General features: G+C 53.7%; 7 protein-coding genes across 7 annotated transcripts; 4 read left to right on the top strand and 3 right to left on the bottom strand.

Moving 5' to 3' along the window:
• Positions 1–135: 135 nt before the first annotated feature.
• On the bottom strand, positions 136–3,540 carry MYCFIDRAFT_175326 (uncharacterized protein; the record flags this gene model as incomplete). Its single annotated transcript, XM_007929127.1, has 4 exons — positions 136–205; positions 257–3,234; positions 3,261–3,477; positions 3,509–3,540. The coding sequence occupies 4 exons, from the start codon at positions 3,538–3,540 to the stop codon at positions 136–138; spliced, it is 3,297 nt and encodes a 1,098-aa protein (XP_007927318.1).
• Positions 3,512–4,872, top strand: MYCFIDRAFT_57183 (uncharacterized protein; the record flags this gene model as incomplete). The annotated part of the gene is made up of 2 exons (XM_007928883.1): positions 3,512–3,639; positions 3,708–4,872. The coding sequence occupies 2 exons, from the start codon at positions 3,512–3,514 to the stop codon at positions 4,870–4,872; spliced, it is 1,293 nt and encodes a 430-aa protein (XP_007927074.1).
• Positions 4,873–5,049: 177 nt separating this feature from the next.
• MYCFIDRAFT_175328 (uncharacterized protein) lies at positions 5,050–5,890 on the bottom strand (the record flags this gene model as incomplete). Its single annotated transcript, XM_007929128.1, has 3 exons — positions 5,050–5,755; positions 5,785–5,830; positions 5,854–5,890. 3 exons carry the CDS (start codon positions 5,888–5,890, stop codon positions 5,050–5,052), a joined length of 789 nt encoding a protein of 262 aa, XP_007927319.1.
• Positions 5,891–5,918: 28 nt separating this feature from the next.
• Positions 5,919–7,125, top strand: MYCFIDRAFT_175329 (uncharacterized protein; the record flags this gene model as incomplete). Its single annotated transcript, XM_007929129.1, has 9 exons — positions 5,919–6,188; positions 6,224–6,272; positions 6,314–6,346; positions 6,375–6,439; positions 6,477–6,644; positions 6,672–6,804; positions 6,838–6,877; positions 6,906–7,027; positions 7,058–7,125. 9 exons carry the CDS (start codon positions 5,919–5,921, stop codon positions 7,123–7,125), a joined length of 948 nt encoding a protein of 315 aa, XP_007927320.1.
• A 776-nt stretch (positions 7,126–7,901) lies between these two features.
• MYCFIDRAFT_175330 (uncharacterized protein) lies at positions 7,902–9,497 on the bottom strand (the record flags this gene model as incomplete). The annotated part of the gene is made up of 13 exons (XM_007929130.1): positions 7,902–7,952; positions 7,985–8,077; positions 8,121–8,172; positions 8,231–8,273; positions 8,303–8,328; positions 8,368–8,443; positions 8,480–8,556; positions 8,604–8,611; positions 8,644–8,930; positions 8,979–9,143; positions 9,176–9,192; positions 9,221–9,332; positions 9,362–9,497. The coding sequence occupies 13 exons, from the start codon at positions 9,495–9,497 to the stop codon at positions 7,902–7,904; spliced, it is 1,143 nt and encodes a 380-aa protein (XP_007927321.1).
• A 450-nt stretch (positions 9,498–9,947) lies between these two features.
• Positions 9,948–11,918, top strand: MYCFIDRAFT_50360 (uncharacterized protein). Its single transcript, XM_007928854.1, has 2 exons — positions 9,948–10,206; positions 10,271–11,918. Exons 1-2 carry the CDS (start codon positions 10,049–10,051, stop codon positions 11,829–11,831), a joined length of 1,719 nt encoding a protein of 572 aa, XP_007927045.1. The 5' UTR covers positions 9,948–10,048; the 3' UTR covers positions 11,832–11,918.
• Positions 11,919–12,484: 566 nt separating this feature from the next.
• Positions 12,485–19,700, top strand: MYCFIDRAFT_203793 (uncharacterized protein; the record flags this gene model as incomplete). The annotated part of the gene is made up of 5 exons (XM_007929131.1): positions 12,485–12,579; positions 12,702–12,705; positions 12,885–17,243; positions 17,304–17,919; positions 18,067–19,700. The coding sequence occupies 5 exons, from the start codon at positions 12,485–12,487 to the stop codon at positions 19,698–19,700; spliced, it is 6,708 nt and encodes a 2,235-aa protein (XP_007927322.1).
• Positions 19,701–19,851: the final 151 nt, after the last annotated feature.

Raw genomic sequence — 19,851 nt, forward strand, 5'->3', positions numbered from 1 at the left:
AAGTAGTCCAAGAATTTGGATTCCGATCTCCTCCTCCCAAAGACTAAGAAGATCAAAGGAGGAGGATGACGACCGGAACATTACATAAAAGAGCAGAAAGAGAGTGCTAGTAGTGTGGGTATCTACGCCGATCCATTATCCATCACTCATAACGCCATGTATATCGTTACATGTCGATTCTTTCGCCTTGCCACATCCCATCCTTCTTCATGCATCGCAATGCAGAGCAGATTCCGATATCTACATAATTGTGCACCTCTCCTCAGTATCCTTAAGATTTGCCGCACCCTGTACTCTCCCATAAGGTGGCGCAGGACCATTAGGCACGCCATTAGACCCCATACCGCTTTGCCTTCTAGGTACACGATTGTTCTGACTTTGTCGCCTTCCATGACCAGATGTAGAGTTGACAGAGGTCGAACTCTGCTGTGCGTGAGCACTAGTGCGTCTTAAATGATCGAGCGTGTTGAGGGGATTGCCTTGAGTCGGTGGCGCAGTAGCTCCAGCAGGTCTATAAGGTCGATCACTCGCGCTCTGTTCATATGAGGGCGGGGCATCGGGATCGGAGGACTGGCCTGGACGGTGTACGGGAGGTCTGCCAGCGGGACCGCTTGGACGTTGACTGACAGGGATGTTGGTACTGCTTCCACGTGGAGAGCGATGTTGGTTTCGTCTTGGCGGGATTGCAGGTCGCTGTTCGCCATTACTTTCTGTTGAGAGAAATTGTTCAGACAATTCCTGTTCTCGACGTCTCCGGGCGTCGAGTTGACGTTGCTGGTCTTCTTCCTCCTCTTGCAGTTGCAGCGCTAGGGCCAAGTCGTGGTCTTCCTGCTCGGAAGCAGTCCTTTGCCCTGTCCCGGCCGTCGAGGCTCCGAGGTCTTCGTTTGGGGTACGTGAGTGCGGCCGCGGACCTGGCAGCGGTGGTGGCACTTCTGCATCTGAGGTCTGTTGTCGTTGGGTCCTTCTTTGCACCGTCTGCCATCCCTCGTTTCCGCCGCCAGAGTTTCCTTGGTTCAGCCTTGAATCCTGACCATGGCTGACACTGCGGAAATCACCACTAAAGTATTCGCTTGCCGCACCATTCACGTCAACAAGACTTTCCCATACAATTTCTGCATGTGAGCTGTACCCAGCATCGGTCACCAAAGTCATCAGCGCTCCATGCTTTGGTTCCTTGTAGAGTGTGCTGAAATGATCGTTTCGGAAGAGGATGGCTGTTTGACCAGGTAGGAGGCTTTGGGAAATGGTCTCGAGACCGTGGTCTGTCAGCTGAGTCGGCCAATTCTGTAAGAAAGACTTGATGGTCTGGATGTCTTCCAAGGTCTGCTGTTCCTGGAAGCTTAGACCTTCCGCCCTCAGCTTGTCTTCGAGTTCTGCTTCTGCGAACTGAATGTTCTGCGCATCTTCGAACGTCGGTGCACTTCGCTCAAAAGCGTCGTATGCTGGAGTGCCTCTTGGTGCTGTCCAGCCATGGATGAGGGGTATGTTGAAAGTAGAATACAGCCGCATTTCCCTCGTTTCTTCAAAGCAACCTGGCTTATTTTGTGCTCGCTCGATGGGATGCACGCTGTTCATAGCAGCAGGATGACCATCAAACGACCCTCTAGGCGCCTGGACAGGAGTTACGAATCGGGGATTCACATTCATGCCGGTGTGCAGAGCAAGTAGGAAAGAATACAGCTCACTAACATCAGGCAGCTGGTGTGCAGTCTCACCTCGTCGACCCGACATCAGCTCATCAAAGACGGCATCTAGTAGCAAGCCAAGACTGACTTGCTCACGCGTTCGAAGCGCCTCAATGAGGGCAGTATCGAGGTCAGGGGGTGTCGACAATACCAACGCGTTGACTAAAGCGAGCAGCGGACAAGGGCCGTTGAGATTCTGCGTAATTACCGGCGCTTGTCTGAGCTTCCCATTATCAAGCCAGTTGACATGCTTGATCTGGTAGTGCTCGCTTCTCTGCCTTCTGTCTCTAGTATTGGGACTTTCGGGTGCTGATTCTTGCGATGTCGATGCAGGAATGTGGGTTGAGATGGGAGGCGGCTGCTGTGGTGCTGAAGGTTCGGCATGATCGATGAGCGGGCCAGGCGAATGGGCGGGTTGAGGTGCTGGAGGCGGTGCATATTGATGTTGGGGTTGCGGTTGTGGTAGAGGTCCGGGCGGAGGTAGATAGTCGTCTTCGGGGTAGGGAGCACCTGAAGGAGGCTGTTGTGGATGTGAAGGCGGCAGAGCTTCTTTCTGAGGCGGAGGAGGTTGTTGCCCTTTGTCTTCAGCCCAGGGATTTGAGGCATGTAATGCTTGCGAGGTGTGTGAGACCGGCGCCAGAGGAGGCTGTCCTTGAGCGGGTACCGGCAACGTCTCAGCAATCTCATATGAGGGTGTAGCGAGAGGCCCGGCTTCTAATTGCATCTGGGCTAGCTCTTCGGTCGGACTTCTCACAGCCGGCAACTCTGCTGGAGCAGGCGGAGGTGGCGGGGCTTGGCTCGGCGGATGAGGTGGAGCGTGAGCGGGCTGCTGCCATAGTCCTCCGGGCTGGCTGTTCTCGTTGCTCGTGTGCGAGCTGCTTTCCACGAGCCCATTCTGCTTATTGTAGGGATTGTTGGATTCGAGCTGCCAAGGATTGGACTGTGCCTCCTCACGGTACTTCTGTTGCTCATTTTTCGTGCCAAGCGCGGCGGCTGCGGTCGCGGTCGCAGGCCCGGGCCTCAATATTGGTGGCAGCTCAGGCTCCTTCTTCGCTTCGTCCTTGATATTCTGTTGACTGGACCGCAATTGCAGCGGCTTCGGCACTTCCACGAAATCATCCTTCTCGTCATCCTCCCCATCGGTGTCGTCTGAGTCCCACGTCCCATGCGAACTGACGTCTGAGTCTCTTCTCTTCTTCGTGCGAGCCTCTTGCATATCGATCAGATCAAATGCCGGCGACGTCTTCAGGTCCTCGCTGTAGACACTGCTCGTTGTGTTCGGCTCGCCAGAAGTGGGAGTGGTAGGGTATGGAGGAGCACCGCCCTTGGACGCACTGGCCTGCGCCGTATCAACTGCCGGCGCGACTGGCTTCCTGGTCACCATGATTGCTTGCGAGTGTCTACAGGAGTTCACTGTCGCGGACGGGGTGAACAGTATATCGGAGGCGGCGTGAGCGCGTGCCTGCCTAGCATCCGTGGGATTGCCGGGATCGCATGTGAAGCTGGTGTGTGCGAGTCTTGGTTGATTTGCGAAATGGTTGCCGTCGCCCTGCAGGTTTGTGCGCACTACCATACAACTCCAGGCGCCAGAATTAATGGGTACATTATCCGCGGCGACCAGCCAAGAGCTCGTAATAAGCTTGCGTACTCGTGCAGAACCAGCGCAGCGCAGCCGGACAAGGTTTGATGTGGCTGAGTGCTTTCCGTCCTCTGTGGCGATCGTGGAGCGGGTCGCACTTTCCCCACACTGCCGAATGCCGAATGCGCTCCTGCTGCAAAATTTCCGGATCGGCTGTCACATGCAGAAGACAAGATTCGCACACAGAATGGCCGACAAGCTGCGCATACTGCTCATTGGCAACGGAGGCCGGGAACACACTCTGGCATGGAAATTGGCCCAGAGCGACGGCGTCGAGGAGATCCATGTGGTTCCTGGCAATGGAGGCACGGTTGGGTAGGTGCACCACGCGAGGTCAAACAGTCCAATTCCTCAATCCACTGCTGTGTACTCACGATGCGCAGCGTGCAGAAATGCAAGAACATCGCCGCTGTCTCGGCAGAAGACTTCGACGCTCTCGTCAAGCATGCCAAGGAGAACAAGCTCAACTTCGTCGTGCCCGGTCCAGAAGCACCCTTGGTCGCCGGCGTGACAGACTATTTCCAGAAGAACTTACCTGGCGTCAAGGTCTTTGGCCCAAGCGAGGCTGCTGCTCGCCTGGAAGGCAGCAAGACCTTCAGCAAGGACTTCATGAAGCGGAACAACATCCCGACGGCCCGCTACGAGAACTTCGACGACTACGACGAAGCCGCCAAGCACCTCGACTCGATCGACTACAGCGTTGTGATCAAGGCAGATGGTCTGGCTGCTGGCAAGGGCGTCATTATCCCACACACCAAACAAGAGGCACATGATGCACTCAAGGAGATTATGGTGTCAAAAGAGTTCGGCGCGGCTGGCGACAGCGTGGTCATTGAGGAGTTCTTGACCGGTGACGAGATCAGCATACTGTCGCTGTCAGACGGCAACTCCATCCTGAGCTTGCCGCCCGCCCAAGATCACAAGAGAATAAGAGACAACGACGAGGGTCCAAACACCGGTGGCATGGGCACCTATGCTCCCACTCCCATCGCGTCGAAAGAAGTTCTCGACGAGATTGAGCGAACCACACTCCAGCCTACCATTGCTGCCATGCGGAAGGAGGGCATGACATTTGTCGGCTGCCTCTTCACTGGTTTCATGCTCACGCCAAACGGGCCACGCGTGCTCGAGTACAACGTTCGCTTCGGCGATCCTGAGTCGCAGTCTTGTTTGTCGTTGCTCAAATCGGATCTCGCTGAGCTCATGCTCGCCTGTACAGATGGTACCTTGTCATCGAAGACGCTTGAAGTGCTGCCTGGAAGCGCCTGCACAGTCGTCGTTGCAGCTGGTGGCTACCCCGGCAGCTACGCCAAAGGTACGCCGATGGAGGTCGCGACTCCTCAGGAGAAAGATGGCATCTACTACTTCCACGCCGGTACCGCTTTGAAAGACGGCCAGCTCAAGACCAGTGGCGGCCGAGTCATTGCTGCTACAGCAGTTGGCGCGACGTTGCGAGACGCAGTCAACAAGGCCTACGAGGGCGTGAAAGGTATCAAGTTCGAAGGCATGCAGTACAGGAGTGACATTGCCCATCGTGCATTACGGTGAGTCGCCTGATCGAAGGAAAAGCTTACATGCTCATAGACTCCTGTCATTCTGCAACAAAAGTCCATACAACGCGCAGCTAAAAAGCTGTCAAGCGATACGTCAGCTTGTATCCACTTCCACTTCCACTTCACCGATTACAACTGATTTTTCGACTCCCTCATCAATACTCATGTCAACCTAGTTCCAGCCAAGTCGAGTGCGCACCGCTCTAGCTCTAGCTCGAGTGGCTCGTGACGGAGGACCGCGATGCATACCCAGCACTCGACTGCCGTGAGTAGGGGGCGCAAAGGCACGTCTATGTCGATCTCCTGCTGGAATGAAGCCCTCCGGCGCCTGAACAGCCTCCGCAGGCACGGACTTGGCACTGGATTTTGATTTCGACTTGGCTCCAGAAGCGGCAGCGGCTTGCTCCGCGGCAGTCTTCAGATTTTGTTGTGTGAGTTGTGTTGGGTCTCCATGCGCACCGGTTTGCACCTTTGCCGTCTTCTTGCTGGAGATGCCGCCGCCGCTACTTCCGACTGTACCGCCACCTGCCAAACGATTCAGATTCTCTACGCCAGCCTCAATTCTGCCCAAGCGATGGAAGATATTTGCTTGCAGTTGGTTTTGCATGGCCTGTCTTTGCTGCTCGAAAAGAATTCGCTGCTGCTGAGTCTCAAGCGCATTCCGCTGATGCTGAGCCACCAGCTGTGCAGGCAGTCGCCCGACGATGTGTACACTGCCTTGCAGAAGTTGCTGTTGCTTACGCTGCTCAGCATCGCGGATGCTGTAGTCTCTGCTGGCTGCGTTGCCCATGATGAGGTTTGCTACTGTTTCTGCCGGTTTGCTGATTTTCAATAGATTAGTTTGCTTTGGTAAAAATGCTGTGGTGGCCGTAATGGTGCTCAATAAGCAATGCGGCAGCAAAACCACAGATTCACCAGAAGCCATTCGACATTCACTAAGCCAGGCGGCAGCACTACACATTCATCGAGGTGTGACGACAAGTTGCTGTCATCACCGCTCGCGTCATGACCATGGAGCAAGGCCAAATACTCGTCCAAGCCATGCCGCAACCAAAGTCATCATTACCACCATACTGTGGCGACGAACTCCTCGATCCCGAACGTACATATCATTGCAAGATCCGGCTACAAAGGGGCATCGCCTATCTCTTCGATCTCGAGCAATTCCTCCAGCGTGCCTCTGATGCCGATTTTGACCTCTACGTTCGACACTCGAGGACCCAACTCGCAGATTTTCAACCTAAAGCCTTTCTCGGAGTCCCGACTGGACCGAACGCGAATCGATTACTCGCGAGCGGTAATCGTTGGTATGTGATTGCGAGTATTAGGCAATGTCGATGTGAGAGTATGGCGAAGATGGGAAGAATGGATTCCGTGGAGGTGCGTTCGCGGGAGGTTCAAGAGCTAGAGGCAGGTATAGAGCATGTAGACGGCAGACGATGTCGGGTTATGTGATTTCGAGTCTGCTGGTGCAGTGCGTGCGAACAGATTTACCAGAGTTAATATTGGATGAAGTAATTCTCAAGCTTGGGAAGCGCAGTGTCGAGCTGAGCTGCAACGAGGTCTACCTTTCGGCTTCTTCCGTTGGGGCATCGTAAGCAGAGGCTGAGGGCTTCTCTCTCTCAATCTTGCGTCACGACAAAATCAAATGAAGACTCAATGATGGAGCGCAAGAGCCGATATGCAGTTGCCAAGCTGCTCTTAGAGACTTGCCTGAAATCTGTCTCTCCCTGCCACTGTGCTCAAGATCCGATATGCAGAATGCGAGTACTTACATGCCGGATACGATCATAGACTTGGAGTTGCTCGATACATCGTCTGAGCTCCCTGGTACTGATTGGAGCTCTTTACTCGAGTTTGGCGTTTGATACGTTCAATACGAGCTGGAACAGCAGCTTCTCAGTTCACTCCATAGCTTCCCATGCAAGTAGAACCCGCTAGCCAACATCGACTTCATGAGCTGGATGGACATGGAGGGTATTTGAACCTCTCAAAGTGAAGTGAAGTCTGCCACATGTGAGACATTAGGCAGTTATTCAACTCGCGGACAATCCTCAACATTGATATACTTCTACCCGAGGCAAAGCTGATATTTCTCAATGGCATGTTCGCGATTTCTCCCATTCACCCACTATCACTATTCCATCGGCGTGCCTTTTGCGACTACATCTACACTTGAGCAACCAACTCCCGGTCTTCAACTTCTCCAGGGCCGCGTCTTTTTTTGGATTCCACATATATCTTTTGACGGTATGAGTTGGTATGTAAGGCTAGCAGGTAAGCTCGAGCTGAAAAGAGATCCATTAGTCGTCGCCTCGTCGCTACCTATACAATTTGCACAGATCTCGTAGCTAGCTAGCAAAGGAAGAAGTGGAATAGAACCTTAGGAACTATAAGTCGTCGTATTAACCTCTCTACCTACCTACGTCCCTATACCTACACTATTGCTAAGACCCAAGGTAGGTATCTTAATATTCAAGCGATTTAGCAATCGATAGAGTAAAACAAAAGGATTTAACAATCGCCCGAATCTAAATAGAAGCTTAGTAAAATCGAGAAGAAGCGCCGTAAGTCGACTCGAATCGCGACGCTCCCTTTCGTATCTCTACTTCTAGGCTATAGTAAGCTAGTTCTATAGTGTCTGTCTCTTTAGACGAGAATAATAGTCGAATAGCTTAGAATTTCCGAGAACTTCTATAGTACGGAGAGTAGGGATCGAGTTTTTTTTTTGTTTTTAGCCTCTAGATAGGATAGCGGGAGTAGATATGTTTAATTTATAGATGTAATAGTAATACTTAATATTAGATATATATACAGATTCTTAAGGCGGTAACTCATTCTTAGAATACTTAATGTCTTAATATATTCTCCGCTTTAATTTTATACTCGGTAGAGATGTCGGAGCTAAACCTTAAGGTATTATTTATAAATACTATAGATCGCTGTATCGTTTTCCGCTCTATAGATACTTCTAAGGTCTTTGTGTCCCCTTCGGGCGATGCCTAGCTCGCAGGAAGGACTGAGCTAGATCCCGGATTTTCGTTCATATAGCGTAAGTTGTAGCAAAATCATAGACTTCTTATGAAGGATTGGCACTAACGCCGCACTACTTCCCAGTCCGTCGTTGCGTCTGAGTTATTTACGTCTTTTTGCGAGGTCGCTAGTTCGCAGAAATGGTTGATTCGAGCTATAGTTCCTTGCTTAAAAATGCGGTAAGCTCGACGAAATCAATTATTTTCCCACCTCGAACTGGTTGAAGGCTGCGTTGCTTCCGCTTGCAGTGCGTTTCTGGGGCCTTCACGTCCTTTTGCAAGAACGCTAGGTGGTAGATATACGCCGAGTAAAGCCTTCACCCCTCGCCCATTTCAGAGATGACTTCTCTGTAATCGTCGAGCTCTCATGTGAAATTGGAAATGGCTTAGGACCTGCATCTTTTCCGATTTGTGGGATACTTTCGAGCCCTTTGCATCGACTTGCGAGGTTTCTCTACCGTTGCCATGTTGACTGCTGTTCGCCCTCATCAATCGACTTGTTGTGAAGCATGATGAATGAGAAGCTTTCATCTTCTCGTTCGGCATTTGATGTGTTCTCGTTCCCGACACTTCGGTACTTATACTGCCAGCACGGTTGGGCATCAACGTGATCCGCCAAGAGGATGTTTTCTCGTTTGCCCAGCGTCCTCAGCGATGAGGGTCATAGCATGTTTTCGAATTTGTGCTCGGTCACAGCATTCGCTACCTAGTATCATGTGTCAGTTGCTTCAGACACTTATTCCAGCTCTCGCTTGCAGCATAGTGAAGTCAGAAGCACAGAAGCCAAGGGCCCGTGCGCTAGCTTTGCCAGAGTCGTTCGCAGTCCGCACCAGACGGGGAAGGCTCTCTTGGCAGTCTGTACGCCGAGAGACTATGAGCCTTGATGAGTACTGCTGTTGTTCTGATTCATGATTCATGATACTGCATCCTGGCCGTAATAATTTCCCCGTTGTTGAGGTCGCCGAAGGTCTATTGGTTGGATGCCAGCATTCGTCCAGGGGCCCAGAAGTGCCAAGGACGGCTCGCAGATGTCATGATATTATATCGCCGCGGATCATTGCGATGATACTGCGATGGCAGTCCTTCATCACCGCACCACCTGCCGAAACACAAGGAGTACCCGCCAGATAGCGTGAAGTCTTGACGCAGGCGAGCTGCCGAGTGGATGGAAGTGATCGACCGCTAGCGGCAGTCTGCAGCAGGTTGTTGTATTTGGCCGTGGTAAGAAAAAGAACTGGCTACCAAGGACAAAGACTTTCACATCACTCCGCGCGATGTGGAGTCTGGAGAAGACCAGAAGAATGGTATCACATCATTGATCCTGGTCGCGCACGTGGTGAGGAAGCAATTGCAGGTGAGGGCGACATCTCGTCCGGATCTTGTTCAAGGGCGTGATTTCGGGGCATTGTGCAATGTGCTGGAACTTGGAAGGCGGCATTGCACCAACCGCACCGCACCGCACCGCGCCGCACCGCACCGCGCCGCACCGAACCGCAGCGTTTTGGTCGAGATGGCGGAGAAGCTGCGTACAGAGTCCAGACTGACAGGACATGTATGTATCATATGAGCCTGATATGAGCTTCGTCATCAGCCATCAGCCATTAGCCGATGCGAGGTGTTGCTGCTGCATGTATTCCTCATTCCCGTGTTGATGTCTCAGCGCATCTGCCATTCCAGTCGCATTCAGCGGTCAGTAAGAGCTGCCAAGAACACACCTACCGTTACCGTCAGTAAGACCTGGTAAGAGGACACCTCAGGTCTACCCTGGTCCCCTATGAGCGTACTTTGCTGCCTTGATAGCCAGGCCAAATTGTGTGAGGTGAAGGAGCAAGATGATTACTGATCGGTGCAGGCTTCCATGCGATGCGATGCTCAGTCACGCTTCTGGCCATCAGCTCACGGAGAAGGCTCCGCTCCGCAAAACGATACCGAGGCTCGGGTGGGTGGCTAGTGGGTGGCAGTGGTGACAACACCATCCGCTCGTGTATTGCCCAGCGTGCTCCTCCATCTACGCCACGGCACTGCATCCAACATTGAACCGACTGTCCTTCAATTCACGTCAATCGCTAGTTGTCCCACAAACCTATCTGGAGCCGCGCGACATCCTCACTGTGCTGCTCCTGATGTCGCTGCGATAGGATGATTGCAGCTACTCGCCGTTGGTTTCGACGCAATCGGACCAATTTACTGGTTGGAGCCGGAGTGCTCGGTGCCGGCTACCTCGCCGGCCAATATGTACTCGGCAAGATTCAGGAGGCACGTCAGCGCATGAGCGACGAGAAGATTGCGAAAGAGAAGTAGGGCTCAATTGCATTGCCGGGCAAGCGCAGCGTGACAAAAAGTCAACTAATGCCCGCATAGCCTCCGACGACGATTCGAGCAGAACCAGGAGGATTGCACATATACCGTACTCGCTCTTCTACCCACCGTGCGAGACGAAGTCGTCACTTCATTACCCGTCGAGAATATCACGCAGCAATTGCAGCAAGAAAGGCAGGAGCGCCTACAACGATTGGGCGCGACACCATCCGAGGCCGCATCATCCGAATTCCCATCGGCACCGGCGAGCGCAGTCGACGATGATGGCAAGAGTACGACCAGCCTCCAGAGTAGCAGCTTCATTCACGCAAGCCAGGTCGCACACAGTACGCTCAATCTGGGCGAACAACCAGCACAGCCGAAAAAGAGCAAGGTTCAGCTATGGCAGGATATGAAGATCCAGTCCATCACAAGGGCCCTCACACTGCTATATTCCATGTGTTTACTGACACTGCTCACTCGAATCCAACTCAATCTGCTTGGCCGGCGCACCTATCTTTCCTCCGTCGTAGCCCTTGCATCTCCACCGCCCGCCACACAGTCTTCCACCATTTCGCTGGAGAACAAGGACGATGACAATTACGATAACGTCTACGGCAACGACTTCGAGACGAATCGCAAATATCTTACGTTCAGCTGGTGGTTGCTTCATCGAGGCAGCAAGCAGATTTTGGATCGTGTAATGGTGGCGGTCAAAGAAGTGTTCGGATCCGTGCACATTCGTGAAGACGTGACCTTGGAGCGGATGGCGGACTTGATCATGCAAGTGCGAAGAAAAGTTGAAGGATCAAGGGGAGAGGAGAGACGCAGCATGAAGTGGCTTGAATATCTACTGCCACCTAAGGAGGAGGAGTCGTTTGTGATAAGGCAGTCCGGCATGTCCGAAGATGACGAGTCACCGTCGCCTGAGGCGAGATTTGATTCAGATCCGATGGACGAAGCGCAGATCAACGACTCTCTGAGAAGATTACTGGACGAGACTTCCGACTTGATCGATTCGCCCACATTCTCCTACGTCCTCACAAGGCTACTTGACGCATCATTCTCACATCTTGTCGATTTCAGGCTCGCGACTGAGGCTTTTAAGCAGCCGCCTCCAGGCCACGAGTCCCGAATCGTGGAGATCCAAGAGAACAAGTGCAAGATTGCACATGCACTACCTATCTTTTGCAAGCAAGCGCATGTGATTGGAGCTGGGAGTGGAGAGTTGGACACGATCGAGGGCGTCGCTGCTCAGGAGCAGCTTGGCAACGAATACTTGGCAGCCATTGATCAGGTGCCCGACCTTGGAGCATTCGCAGCTGTGATCTACAGCTCAAACTTCGAGCAAGAACTTCCACAAGATGGCGAGCAGGCAGGCAGGAGAGCGAGAGATGGAAATCATGTCAGTTCTAGCAGTCCGTCGAGTGCAGCCGAAATCGGCGAGACGCTAAGCACGGCAGCCGACAGTTTGTTAGAGGACAGTGACTTGCTGGTGTTGAGTCAAGGTCAAGCAGATGATGGCCCCGGGACTGCTACAGCCAAGGCTGATCTGGAGGCGGCGTGGATCAAAGCCCAGGCGCAGTCGAAAGACGACACCGAGGGCAACATCAGGCTGAGTTAGTTACTCTGGCTGGGATCGTTCCAGCGATGCAAGTTATTCCAGGCACGCTATCTCTGCGCTCCCGACAGTGCAATGAGCTTGAACGAGAATAGATTGATTCGTTGGCTGCGTATAAGCGATAGCGCTCGGCATCTACCGTGTAGACACTGAATTTGCCCTATGCGTGGATAACAATCAAGTTTTCCGTGGCAGTCTGGAGCAGTAATCCGAGTTTCTGATATGTATCTCGAAGTGTTTGCCTGAAAATAAATTCATGTGATGCTACCTGCCTCTCCTACCTCTCCTATTAGCGTGCATGCGGGCGCTTCGGAGGCCTGAGCCGAGCCGGGCGGCAGCAAGCGAAAGCGAAGTTCGTGAAACCGAACAACGCGACCTCGAACAATCAACGCTGGCAGCTACGACGTACACCCGCACACGCCCAACACCATCGCCGCCATTCCCTTCCGCCCGTCAAAGTGCCTCATCGCGGCGAGCCGAGTCAGTTCCACCAGCACATGAAATTTTTATAGTTCCAGCGGCGACAGGCCGCACCAAGAAGACAAAGGCCACCGACGCCATCATCATATCCATCCCGCGACACCTTATGCCAGCACCCAGCAACCGCTGGCTCGGCGTCGATTTTCTTCCTTTCTTACTCTCCCTGATCGAGCACAATGGCGCCTGCAAGCGGCAAGCGAAAGCGACCTGAACGGCAGAGCACCGAAGACGATGGATCTCGAGCCTCGCCATATCGGCCTGAGAAATCACGGTTAGTGTCACGTCGGGGATCGCAGCCAAACGGCGCCGAGCAAGAGGCGAGCAGTGAGGAGAATGCGGCGAGTACACCAGTCAATGGAGATGCACCAGTTGCAAATGGGAATTCACTTCTAGAACCGTGGGTCAAGAGCACACTCGGAACACCACCGACGAACGCGCGGCGGCGACTACGTAGAACACGAGCTGACCAGGACACATTACAGGCCAGCTGAAAGTGCTGATACCCCCACACCGGCCCTGGAGACCACTCCGAACCCTGATGGACCTGGAGAGCTGGCGCAACCCTCAAGACATCAGGCCGTGCACAGGAAGCCGCCATTTCGGTATACTGTTGTCAGCGATGAAGCCGTAGCAAGCTGGGCAGAGACAGGTCGCGCAGCCCTTTTGAACTCGGCGGCTACTGCGGACGACTTCCAGCTCAGCGACCTCTTGCAAGAGCTGATCCGGTCTGCTCTCGAAGGCAGGCTGACTGCGAAACAAGCTGGGCATTTCGTTCGAGAACTGCGAACCTCGACACAGGCCGCCAATAGTCTGGGCGTGGAATTCCTCTTTCTGAACACGATATCGCTTCTGTACGATGCTGGCTATAAAGGCGAGGCACTGAAGACTCTTGTCTCAGCAACTGGCATTGACCAGCAGACCATGCGCCATGAATTCGACATTGGCTTGGTGCAGGATCTTGGACTCGTGCGCAGCACCTTCGAGAAGATGCGCACTCGCAAGACGACTAATGCTCTCTACCGACAAGCGAACTTTAACCTCCTGCGTGAGGAAAGCGAGGGCTACGCAAAACTAATCACCGAGTATTTCAACACCGCACAAGAAGCTAGCACACGGCATGTCGACGACCCATACATGGCTGAAAATGCTGTGCAGCGGATTATGGCATTGGTTGGAGCATTTGATCTGGACGTTGGCAGAGTGCTTGACATTACCTTGGACGTCTGCGCCAATCTTCTTGTCAGAGCCTACCCCTTTTTTATGAAATTCTACCGCGCCAGTCCTTGGTGGCCCAAGAATGAGCTTCTCGACAATGTCAAATCCCAAGACCAAGGATTTGCCGACACTCCGGCTTGGATGCTGCCAGATTCCGGGCGATCAACAGCGACTGACGAAGAAAGGCAACAACTAGCTGTGTTGAAGCAACAGCGAGATGTCGCCTTCTGGGATCAAGTTCGCGCGCATGGATTCAAGGCTTTCTTTGAGCTGGGCGCAAAGAAGATCGTGGATTTCGAAGCCGTCCTTCCACTTCTCGAAACCGAGGCTTTACCCGAAGTCGATTCACGTGGCAAGGAGTACAATCCTGACAAGCGACAACGGATCAACGAGGCTCGGAAGTACATGAAGGAGACTGGTTGCCTTCCGCCCTCTGGCAATTACGACGCCGCGCAACTGCTAGGGTTCAAGCTACGCTTTTATGCATCGGACGCGCGGGATGCCAACGATATCCTACCTGATAATCTCATTTACCTTGCGGCACTTCTTATCAAGATCGGCTTCATCTCACTTCGAGATCTTTACCCTCATCTGTACCCACCAGATGAAGACATGCCCAAGGAGAAGGACCGTCTGGCCAAGGAGAAGAAAGAGAAGGAGGCAAAAGACAGACCCGGTGGTGGCATCAACGCTTTGCTGACCGCTGGGGCTCTGTCCGACGACACTCCCGCTCCTCGCACTACGGCCAGGATCGATAAGGAGAAGAGCGGCGCTGCCACACCTGCGCAAGACAAGAAAGACGAGCCTAAGGAGGAATTACCTCCACCCGCCAACCAAAAGCTTCAGCTACTCAAAGCTCTGCTACTCATAGGCGCTATTCCAGAGGCACTATACATGCTCGGTCGCTTCCCATGGCTCGCGGAACTCGATGTCACCTTGCCGCCATTTCTCTTCCGCATCGTCAAGCACATGCTCAGCAAAATGTCAGAATCTGTGCTTCCCCTGGCAGACGAGACCGAGCTGCAAAACTCCAAGGAGCAGCTGCAAGACACCAGTGCACGCGCCGATTCTACATTACTATTCACGGCCAGGCCTCCGCGGAAGATCTTGCGATGGCTGCACAACGATGGCTTCGATAAGGACGGCGTTGAGTATCGTCACTATTATGGCGATTGGAATGACAATGTGCCGGTGTGCCAGAATGTCAACGACGTTCTTGCGCTTTGCGAGACTTTCCTTGGCTACCTCGGGCCAAAGATTGGACAAGATGCCAGCATTCTCGCCACGATACTCAGACTGGCACATCGAAGCCTGACGGTGGACAGCTCCTCAAGCAATCGCGCTACATGGTTGAAGTTGATGAGAAGACTGCTGCTTCCCGCGCTCAGCTACGGCAAGCACAACCCTCAGCTCACTCACCAAGTGTTTGAACTTCTGAAGATGTGGGACACTGCGACTCGGTATAGCATATACCAGGAGTGGTTCACTGGTGCTACTTCTCGGCAGCCGGATGTCCAAGTTGCATTCAGCCGCAACAAGTCTGAAGTTCGCGATGTCCTTCGTCGCGTAGCGAACGATACCGTTAAGAAGCAAGGACGAGCTTTAGCCAAAGTAGCTCTCGCATCGCCTGGTATCGTTGTCATGGAGATGATAAGTCAGCTGGAAGCCTACAGCAACATGATTCCCAGCTTGGTGGAATGTGTTCGCTACTTTTCGCCTCTAGCATATGATGTCCTGGTTTGGGCACTCATCAACTCTCTCCGAGGCGAAGGACGTGGGCGAAGACAGGCGGATGGAATGCTCACAAGCGCCTGGCTCCAAGCTCTCGCACGATTCGTGGCTACCTTGTTTGCTCGTTATACACATCTGCATCCAGACCCGATTCTGCAGTATCTTGCATCCCAGTTACGGACCGGCGATACGACTGACCTGGAGATGTTCGACCAAATGCTTGTTGAAATGGCAGGCATTCGATCAGATGTCGAATTCAATGACGTTCAGGTTCTAGCCATGGCAGGAGGCGAGGCATTGCAAAGTCACATCATGCAGCAGCTCTCGGACAACAGGCATTCCAAGGAGAAGAAGAAGTCGGCTGAGCGTCTAATTCAGGCACTAAGCGGTCCTGGAATCACCGGCCAAATTCTGATCGCCATCGCGCAGGAGCGGCAAATGTATCCGCATCACGAGGACTCGAGGTTTGCGCCATTGAAGGTTCTTGGCAATAACTTGGACAAGATCGCTGCAGTTTTCGCGCAGTACCTCGAGGTGCTCAAAACAAACCTCAAACCGGAAGATCTTGAAGTTGCTGTACCAGATGTGGGCTCTCTTGCGACAAACTTTGGTCTAGATCCTAGCATCGCTCTCACAATCCGCCGAATGGTGATGCGGAGCCGCATGACCGAGCATGATTCCAAGAAGAGACAAGAAGATGCCGATGAGAAGAAGGAGAAAGGCGAACCCGAATCTGCTGACAAGGATGGCGACGCAGCCATGAAGGAAGCTTCTACACCTGCCGACGTGGAAGCGAAGCTGCTGGATGCCGGCAGCCCACCTGAAATTAAACTCGAGAACCGTGAAGGAAGTATGGAAGCTGCGGAAACGCAGACGCTTACCACCAGTCCATGGCATCCTGTGCTCGAGCCAGTCATTCAGCAGCTCACTGAGCAGCTACCAGAGTTGGCAGAACGTATCAGCATCCCATTCTACGTCACCTTCTGGACTCTTGCGCATCAAGACATTCTTGTGCCTACAGACAGCTACCAACGGGAGACCAACAGGATCGAGCAACAGATCAAGGAAATTCAGGCTGATCGATCGGACATGACCACTGTCGCTGCTAAGGATCGCGACAAGAAGAAGAGAGATCTGCAACAATGGTACGATCGACTGAAATCCGAGCCGATGCAACACATGGCCGCTTACATGGCTGTACGCAATCGCATCAACGGTCACAAGAGCGGAAACAAAATTGTTCCTGGCGAGAATATGTTCTGGTTCCCGAAGATCGAAGAAAATGATCCGGAGAAGAGAGTGAAGAAAGACGCCAGACACATTGCGCTTCTCCAAGAGTGCTTCTTGCCTAGAGCGATGCTGTCGTCGCTCGACGCCCACTACGCCTTTGAGATGCTGAAACTCATGCATGCCAACGGCACGCCTGGCTTTCAGCTGATGCACCTGCTTAATCAATTGTTCAAGAAACAGGAGCTTGCCGTGTTGATCTTCCAATGTACAGCCAACGAGGCTCAACACTTTGCACGATTCCTGTGGGAAGTGCTGAAACTCCTTCATCGCTGGCATGCGGACAAGGCAGTCTACGAAAAGGAAGCGCTTGGCCTCAAGAAGAAGCTGCCAGGCTTCGTGAAAACTTTCGACGAGCAAGGCGAGCCCAAGACGGTCATCGACTTTGAGGACTTCCGACGCATGCTATTCAACTTCCACGCCGCTCTGAACACCTCTCTTCAGGCATGTTTCGAATCGAGCGAGTACATGCACATTCGTAATGGCATTATTGTGTTAAAGGGCATTCATCAAGTCTTCCCAGCTCTCAAGCACATGGGCAAGAACATGTTGGAGCAGGTGAAGAGACTATCTGAGCAGGATCCACGCAGCGATCTCAAGCTTGCTGCAATGTCGTTGCGTGGTCCATTGCAGAATCGCGAGAAGCAATGGGTGATGCCACAATCATTCAGGCTGGGCAAGGAAGGCTCGGGCACACGTCCTGTCAGCCGAGGTCCATCTGCCCGACCAGAGACACCACAGCCTGGAGCTGATACGTCGAAGCTCAATGCCAACGCACCAGATTTCAAGCCAAGCAGTGCGATGGACGCTCGCAAAGAGTCTGTTGCTGGTGGGCCTGAAGATGGTGAGATTGAAGATGAAAAGATTACAGCAGCGAAGAATGCCGATGTCCAGATGAAAGACACTACGGATAAGGCCAATGTCGCTGCCAAGGACAAGCATCTCCCGCCACGTCCTACTCCAGCTCGCGACACACCGAAGGCCGAGTCGAAGCCAAGCACGCCCGCTCCCGCAACATCAAGACAGACGCCTCACCCGAGTGTGCCTCAGCGGCCAGAGTCACGATCATCAGCCATTCGTGGCGAACAGAATCTCCCATCACGACCGGAACCGGCAGCCAAGCCACTGCCAGCCGCATCGACTCCACGATCAGGCTTGCGCTATCCTACCCGAGATGATCATCGATCAAGAGATGAGCACTACGGTCGTCTCGACAGACCCGGAGAGATGCGGCCTCCATCAAGAGATCAGTCACCTGGGCACCGCAATGGACGAGCTAGGACCCCGCCAGGCGCTGCCACTCGCGGCTCATATCGCGATGAACGTCAATCATATGACAGACCACCGGCTGACAGTCGCTTTGCTCGCGACGATGCCCGTATGCCACGACGTGATGAGCCTCCTCCTCGAGATATGCCACCGCAGCAGGGCCGATATCCTTCCGACAGCCGCGACCGACCGCAGCCTACTTCACGACAATCTGACAGCCACATGCATCCTGAGCGAATGAGCCATGTATCTTCAGTCGCTGTCGCGCCGGAGCCACAGCGTCCTGCACAGCCTCCGCAAGACACATCCATGGTCAATCCAGCTCGTCTGGCAAATATTGCCAATGACTCTCCAGGCGCAGGCCGTGGGCCGAGAGATAGGCCCGGTAATGAACGGGATATGCGACGAGATCGCGACTCCCATGTGGATGATCGAAATGCGCCACCGATGCAGCCTCGGTCAGACAGCCGACAGAATGGACGCATTCCTCCGGAAGCGCCTCGAGATTTTCAGTCTCGTGCTGAGCCGCAGCAAGATCTGACGCCAAGAGGACCTCGTTCGGGCAGGTTGCGAAATGATATGGGTCCACCTCAGGCCGAATCGAGCTACGGCCGCCTGAACGGTCCTTCAGAACCTCCTTCGGGACCTAAGAATGCCCCGGGCGGACGACAGGGACGGAACTTCACAACGCCTGGTCCAATCAGCACTCGTGGAAATGAGCACAACGCTCCTTCGCCGATGACAACTCGACCTCCTGAGTCACCTGCAGCCCTTCGTGGTTCGCAACGTCAAAACAGTAGCCAGATACAGCAAATGGATCGACAATCTGCACCCAACTCAGCTCCATCGACTCCAGCAAGCGAAGGACCTCCAGTCCATCCAAGCAGAGCGCGACAGCTTGGACAGCCTGAACCCATACAGACCAACTTTCCTCCGCCGAATGGCCCTCGAAATGCCTCATCGCCTACTTCAGCGGTACCTTCTGGACCCAGAGGACCGAGCAGGAGTGGCCCTCCTGTCGGCACTCCCACTGGTCCCGGACCTTCAAACAATATGCCTCCAACAGGACCTGCAACTGCTGCTGATAGACAGAGGCGTAATGGGCAGCGTCAAATGGGTAGCATCGTCGCTACGTTGCAAGGAGCCAACACGACAGGCACGCCAGGACAAGGACAAGGCGTTCAGGTCCGAGGCGCATCAGCTAGGCAGTCGAGCATCTCGCAACAGCCATCTCCTGCTACGAGAGGTGGCCCGCCTGTTCTCGCATCTTCCATGGAGCCTTCGCAAAATCACTCTTCGTATGAAGAACAGGGTGGTAGTCGTCCGGATCTCTTCCACCGATCTGATCGCGGCGAAGATCGTGGTCGCCATCGCGAAGAGGATCGCGGCAGTCGCTCTCATCACAGCAGCAGACATCCCAGTCGTGAGCGTCACGAGAGTGCCGGACGACAGCGTCAGCTAAACGCTCCGCCTCCTCCACCGCCGCCTCCAGAGGAACACAGAGATCGTCGTCAAGGCCCGCGCGATGATAGACAGCCTCGTGATGACCGCAATCGAGATCTGCAGGCGCGCGATGGACCTAGGAGTGACCGTCGCCAGCCACGTACGGATGACCAACCTCCTCGCAGACCCCTGCCGGATCAAGCTGCCGTCTTCAATGCCCCACCTCAGGGTGATTGGCAGCGTGGTGACGATGGAAGGAGAGGTCGAGCGGGACCTCCCACAGGACCTGGGGGTAGATCAGAAGAGTTCCGAGGGCAAGGACCCATCCGACGTGAGGAGGAAAGGAGAGGTCCGCCGCGCGATGAAGGACCTGATGGCAGGAAGCGGAGACACGAAGAGAGCTCTGGACAATTTGAAGGGTCAAAGAGAAGAAGGAGTGGGCGTTAGGAGCCTACCGCCATGGCTGATAGAAGGCGATACATGAACAATTTGAATCGAGTACGTTCCAACAGCGCTTCCGAAGTAACGAAAGCCATGGCGATAAAAGCGATGCGTCGAACTCGAGAGAGATATGGTTTGCGCAGATTATCACCCACTC

Source organism: Pseudocercospora fijiensis (assembly GCF_000340215.1).
Source record: "Pseudocercospora fijiensis CIRAD86 unplaced genomic scaffold MYCFIscaffold_5, whole genome shotgun sequence".
NCBI classification, from domain to species: Eukaryota; Fungi; Ascomycota; class Dothideomycetes; order Mycosphaerellales; family Mycosphaerellaceae; genus Pseudocercospora; species Pseudocercospora fijiensis.